We start from the raw sequence: 6,778 nt of genomic DNA, 5'->3' as shown, positions 1-6,778 counted from the left end.
TATCAATAGATATTAGATCCTGGGACCGTTACCTGCATATGGTAGGCCCTCCTTTGCGCAGATCTCGACGCATTTCTCGTTGGTCATGTCGTCGCTGGTGTCCCGAGTCCTGAAAGTTCCCCATTTCCTCTTGTAGCAGCCTTTGTAGCTCTGTGCCTCCCTCGTGTCCTCTTTCACATCCTCCTTCATCTCGCGTTTTCCTGTACCAAAGAGATGGGAGTGAGACTCATGACGTCATACATAAACGTCAGTGCGTGACGTCATAACGTCCACCATGTTGTGTAGGACACGGATCCAAGATGGCGGCAAGTCATTCAAAACTCAATGGAGTGGAAGGCTATTTTAAATGGAGAAGAAAACATTATCCGTCTGTCTCTTTGTCGGTTTGTCTGTTTGTGTTCACGTAATCAAAAATGGAGATGTGTACTATTCACATCCTAGGCGTGTCGCATGGACATATCAAGTGCACCAATGTCTTAAAAATGTAATAAGTGTATTGCACATTCATGTCTGTGGGCTAATTGCACGTAAAGTAAAATAAAATGGGACAGACAAATAGTGTAAAACAGTACATGTGTGTAGTCTTAAAGCTATCTCTAAACTCTAATTGGATTTGACTTCTTTCTCTGAAACAATGAAAGTCGAAGGATCCCACCTATTCAGTTACATCTTCCTTTGGTGATGTGAGGAGGAGAGTACTCTTCATTTGGCTGTAAATTATAATATTTATTCTGACTTTTCTCATTGGTACAGACGCTGGGTCTCCCGTTCCCCTGTTACAAACATTTATACCGACTTTTCCAAGTGGCCCGGACGCAAAGTTTCCTGTTAATTTCCCGGTTACAAACATAAATATTTTAGTCTCACCTTTGCCAGTGGCCCACACAGTGAGCAACCCGTTCCCCTGTCCACATTTCTGCGTGACGTCACCCCCACAAGTGGAGGCACACTCGGACTCGTCAGTCGGGTCTCCCAGTCTTGTCAGCTCCGACTCCCTCCCACAGCCGCATTTAGTCTCGTACGTTCCTATTGGAGGAGGACAACATAAGGTAAAAACTTCCCAACTCCACCTCCCTCCCACAGCCGCATTTAGTCTCGTACGTTCCTATTGGAGGAGAAAAACATAAGGTAAAAACTTCCCAACTCCATCTCCCTCCCACAGCCGTATTCAGTCTCGTACGTTCCTATTGGAGGAGGACAACATAAGGTAAAAACTTCCCAACTCCACCTCCCTCCCACAGCCGCATTTAGTCTCGTACGTTCCTATTGGAGGAGGACAACATAAGGTAAAAACTTCCCAACTCCACCTCCCTCCCACAGCCGCATTTAGTCTCGTAGGTTCCTATTGGAGGAGAAAAACATAAGGTAAAAACTTCCCAACTCCACCTCCCTCCCACAGCCGCATTTATTCTCGTACGTTCCTATTGGAGGAGGACAACATAAGGTAAAAACTTCCCAACTCCATCTCCCTCCCACAGCCGCATTTAGTCTCGTACGTTCCTATGGAGGACAGTATAAGGTAGGTTAGGGTAAGGGCTCAAGTATCGTGCCTTGTAAATTTTTTTCTGGACGGGGGTCGATATCAACTGCCAGTAACCTTTGGCGTACAGGTATAACTGAAGCGAATAAGCAACTCAGATTACACCGAAATAATAAAGACTTAAACATTTGAATTTACTTTGGATTGGACGGTTTCAAGATTGGTTGTGATTGACCTAATTCATTCCAACGTTGCCTGTGTTATGACCATAAAATCTTTGTCGAAAGTCGCGTCCCCATCTTCAAAATAGAATTGCTTGTGAAAAAAATGCTTGTTTTTCTTTCGTCCCAACAAGGAGTGTGGAACGTAAATGGCCCTCTGAATATCAATTACTACTAGATCCTGAGGACCGTTACCTGCATATGGTAAGCCCTCCTTTGCGCAGATCTCGACGCATTTCTCGTTGGTCATGTCGTCGCTGCTGTCCCGAGTCCTGAAAGTTCCCCATTTCCTCTTGTAGCAACCTTTGTAGCTCTGCGCCTCCCTCGTGTCCTCTTTCACATCCTCCTCCTCCTTCATCTCGCGCTTCTCTGTACCAAATAGATGGGAGTGAGACTCATGACGTCATACATACGTGTTCGTTCGTGACGTCACAACGTCCACCATATGTAGGACATGGATCCAAGATGGCGGCAAGTCATTCAAAGCTCAAATTAATAGCGGTAATTTCAAATAAGAAAACATTATATGTCTTTATGTCTGTCTGTGTTAACGAAATCAGAAATGGAAATGTCCATTCTTCACATCCTGGGTGGGCGCGTGTGTGACGTCACAATCCTGTAATACTACGCTACTTCCCACCATGTTTGTTGGGACATTGATCCAAGATGTCAGCCAATCATTTGGAGCGAATAGGACTTAGGGATATTCCAGTGAATGATAAATTGTCTGTGTGCCCGTTTGTGTTTCTGTCTGTATTTCCACACTACCAAATGGAGAGTAATGTACTTATTTTCACACCCTAGACGCATGGTCAGATCAAGATACATTGGGCAATTTGAATCTGTTGGCAAAGTGTTTCAGTCTTACCTTTGCCAGTGGCCCACACAGTGAGTAACCCGTTTCCCTTTCCACATTTCTGCGTGACGTCACCCCCACAGGTGGAGGCACACTCGGACTCGTCAGTCGGGTCTCCCAGTCTTGTCAGCTCCGACTCCCTCCCACAGCCGCATTTAGTCTCGTACGTTCCTATTGGAGGAGGACAACATAAGGTAAAAACTTCCCAACTCCAACTCCCTCCCACAGCCGCATTTAGTCTCGTAGGTTCCTATTGGAGGAGAAAAACATAAGGTAAAAACTTCCCAACTCCAACTCCCTCCCACAGCCGCATTTAGTCTCGTACGTTCCTATTGGAGGAGAAAAACATAAGGTAAAAACTTCCCAACTCCAACTCCCTCCCACAGCGGCATTTAGTCTCGTACGTTCCTATTGGAGGAGGACAACATAAGGTAAAAACTTTCCAACTCCACCTCCCTCCCACAGCCGCATTTAGTCTCGTACGTTCCTATGGAGGACAGTGTAAGGTAGGTTAGGGTAAGGGCTCAAGTATCGTGCCTTGTAAATTTTTTTCCTGGACGGGGGTCGATATCGACTGCCAGTAACCTTTGACGTACAGGTATAACTGAAGCGAATAAACAACTCAGATTACACCGAAATAATAAAGACTTATTATAAACATTTGAATTTACTTTGGATTGGATGGTTCCAAGATTGGCTGTGATTGACCTAATTCATTCCAACGTTGCCTGTGTTATGACCATAAAATCTTTGTCGAGAGTCGCGTCCCCATCTTCAAAATAGAATTGCTTGTGCGAAAAAAAATGCTTGTTTTCTTTCGTCCCAACAAGGAGTTTGGAACGTAAATGGCCCTCTGAATATCAATTACTAATAGATCCTGAAGACCGTTACCTGCATATGGTAAGCCCTCCTTAGCGCAGATCTCGACGCATTTCTCGTTGGTCATGTCGTCGCTGCTGTCCCGAGTCCTGAAAGTTCCCCATTTCCTCTTATAGCAGCCTTTGTAGCTCTGTGCTTCAAGCCCCCTTGTGTCCTCAGTCACATCCTCTGCCTCGTTCATCTCGCGCTTCTCTGTACAGAAAGGATCGGTTGAACATTTATGACGTCATACATAAACTCGTGTGTGACGTCACAATCCTGGAATACTACTAGTCACCGCGGCCATGTTTGATGGAACATTGATCCAACATGGCGGCCAAGATGGCTGCCAATAATTTGGACTGAAGGTTATTTGAGTGAATGATAAATTGTGTATCTGTCTGTGTTTCTGCCTCTGTGTCTTTCTGTGTTTCCATACTACTTACATTTGTACAAATGGAGAGTAACGTATCTATTTTTACATAGGACACGCGTCGCATGATCAGATAAAGGTACATTGGGCTGTCAATATGAATCTGTTAGCAAATTGTTTTTCAGTCTTACCTTTGCCAGTGGCCCACACAGTGAGTAACCCGTTCCCCTGTCCACATTTCTGCGTGACGTCACCCCCACAGGTGGAGGCACACTCGGACTCGTCAGTCGGGTCTCCCAGTCTTGTCAGCTCCGACTCCCTCCCACAGCCGCATTTAGTCTCGTACGTTCCTATTGGAGGAGGACAACATAAGGTAAAAACTTCCCAACTCCATCTCCCTCCCACAGCCGCATTTAGTCTCGTACGTTCCTATTGGAGGAGGACAACATAAGGTAAAAACTTTCCAACTCCAACTCCCTCCCACAGCCGCATTTAGTCTCGTACGTTCCTATTGGAGGAGGACAACATAAGGTAAAAACTTCCCAACTCCATCTCCCTCCCACAGCCGCATTTAGTCTCGTACGTTCCTATTGGAGGAGGACAACATAAGGTAAAAACTTTCCAACTCCAACTCCCTCCCACAGCCGCATTTAGTCTCGTACGTTCCTATTGGAGGAGGACAACATAAGGTGAAAACTTCCCACCTCCCTCCCACAGCCGCATTTAGTCTCGTACGTTCCTATTGGGGGTAAACATAGGGTTAGGTTTCTATTGTGTCTAATGACACATAGGGCAGCAAAAAAATCTTTCTCTGGACGGGGGTTGATATCGACTTCCAGCAACCTTTGACATGCAGGTATAAACAAGGCAAATAAACAACTTAGATTATGCCGAAATAATCAAGACATGACATCTGGATTTAGTTTGGATTGGATGCGTCCCTTGGAAGTTTTTTCCAAAGTACTAGTAACCTGCGTTATTACTGTAAAATCTCTTGTAGAGAACACCGTTCCAATCTTCAAATTAGAACTGCTTGTTTTTCTTCTGTCGCACCAAGGAGTGTGGAACGTAAATAACTCTCTAAATATCAATACATGTTAGATCCTGGGACCGTTACCTGCATATGGTAGGCCCTCCTTTGCGCAGATCTCGACGCATTTCTCGTTGGTCATGTCGTCGCTACTGTCCCGAGTCCTGAAAGTTCCCCATTTCCTCTTGTAGCAGCCTTTGTAGCTCTGTGCCTCCCTCGTGTCCTCTTTCACATCCTCCTTCATCTCGCGTTTTCCTGCACCAAAGAGATGGGAGTGAGACTCATGACGTCATACATAAACGTCAGTGCGTGACGTCATAACGTCCACCATGTTGTGTAGGACACGGATCCAAGATGGCGGCAAGTCATTCAAAACCCAAGGGAGGGCGGTTATTTAAAGGAACAAAATATTATCCATCTGTCTCTTTGTCTGTCTGTCTGTCTGTCTGTCTGTCTGTCTGTCTGTCTGTGTTAACGTCATCAAAAATGGAGCTGTCTATTCTTCACTTCACTATCCTAGGCGTGTCGCATGGTCACATCAAGCGCATTAATCTCTTAAAAATATAATAAGTGTATGTCTGGGGGCAAAATGGAAGGTAAAATGAAGTGGGGCACACAAATAGTGTAAAACAGTACAGCAATTGTCTAGTTGAAAAAGCTATCTCTAAATTCTAACTTATTGGGTTTGACTTCTTTCTCTGAAACAGCGAATTATCGAATGGTCCTACATATTCCGTAATGTGTCCCTTTGGTGATGTCAGGAGGAGAGAAGTATTTATTTTAATTGTAAATTATAATATTTATTCTGACATTTTCTATTAGTCCAGGTGTTAAGTATTTCGTTAATTTCCCTGTTATTCTCACCTTTGCCAGTGGCCCACACAGTGAGTAACCCGTTCCCCTGTCCACATTTCTGCGTGACGTCACCCCCACAGGTGGAGGCACACTCGGACTCGTCAGTCGGGTCTCCCAGTCTTGTCAGCTCCGACTCCCTCCCACAGCCGCATTTAGTCTCGTACGTTCCTATTGGAGGAGAAAAACATAAGGTAAAAACTTCCCAGCTCCACCTCCCTCCCACAGCCGCATTTAGTCTCGTACGTTCCTATTGGAGGAGGACAACATAAGGTAAAAACTTCCCAGCTCCACCTCCCTCCCACAGCCGCATTTAGTCTCGTATGTTCCTATTGGAGGAGGACAACATAAGGTAAAAACTTCCCAACTCCACCTCCCTCCCACAGCCGCATTTAGTCTCGTACGTTCCTATTGGGTTGGGGGGGGGGGGTAGTATGAGGTAAGTCAGGTTAGGGGTGCTCTTTGTGACACATTCATGTGGTCACAACAGCTAAGGAAAACACTTAAAAGGGTTATAATGGCATGGAAGTAGTAGATCTCTCGTAGAAAGTTGCATCTCCATATTCATAGCGAAATGACTGCACTGACACGAAAAATATTTTTTTAATACCTTACAACAAGAAGAATTGTATATAAAAGGTCCATTGCATAACAATTAAAGACCGACGATCGCACCTGCATATGGTAAGCCCTCCTTTGCGCAGATCTCGACGCATTTCTCGTTGGTCATGTCGTCGCTGCTGTCCCGAGTCCTGAAAGTTCCCCATTTCCTCTTGTAGCAGCCTTTGTAGCTCTGTGCCGAGATTGCCCCTGTAACAAGAGATTAACAATAGATTTTATCTGTTATGGAACAAAATAAACTTTATCTAGCTAACACGAAAGAGTTGGGACCACATTTACGCCAAACTCCATCAGCCTTGTTCACGGAATGGAACCGTCTACTGTAGCTTTCTTGACGTGACGTCAGAGACACGTGACTGCAGCAACCTGTTTGTATGTGCCAGAAAACGTCGCCCCCGTCTCTGTTTCATGTTGAACGATGAGCACGGATGCACACAGCCCCCTTCACTCGAGTTCGTTTTGGTTAGATAACGTTTTATTTACAGCT

General features: G+C 45.2%; 1 protein-coding gene across 1 annotated transcript in view; it reads right to left on the bottom strand.

The window, feature by feature from the left end:
• Nucleotides 1-12: 12 nt before the first annotated feature.
• Nucleotides 13-6,778, bottom strand: part of LOC118411113 — a 96,415-nt gene continuing 89,649 nt past the window's right edge. Inside the window, exons 7-15 of the mRNA XM_035813148.1 lie at nt 6,346-6,480; nt 5,683-5,841; nt 4,906-5,073; nt 3,980-4,138; nt 3,449-3,628; nt 2,570-2,728; nt 1,897-2,070; nt 868-1,026; nt 13-200 (exon numbers count right to left, since the gene is read on the bottom strand). Coding sequence (XP_035669041.1) covers nt 13-200; nt 868-1,026; nt 1,897-2,070; nt 2,570-2,728; nt 3,449-3,628; nt 3,980-4,138; nt 4,906-5,073; nt 5,683-5,841; nt 6,346-6,480 — 1,481 coding nt within the window. The remainder of the gene's footprint in view (nt 201-867; nt 1,027-1,896; nt 2,071-2,569; nt 2,729-3,448; nt 3,629-3,979; nt 4,139-4,905; nt 5,074-5,682; nt 5,842-6,345; nt 6,481-6,778) is intronic.

The sequence above is a fragment of the Branchiostoma floridae genome, chromosome 3 (genome assembly GCF_000003815.2).
Source record: "Branchiostoma floridae strain S238N-H82 chromosome 3, Bfl_VNyyK, whole genome shotgun sequence".
Classification (NCBI taxonomy): Eukaryota; Metazoa; Chordata; class Leptocardii; order Amphioxiformes; family Branchiostomatidae; genus Branchiostoma; species Branchiostoma floridae.
Note: the sequence above shows the minus strand (reverse complement) of the source record. Positions and strands in the feature narration are given on the sequence as shown.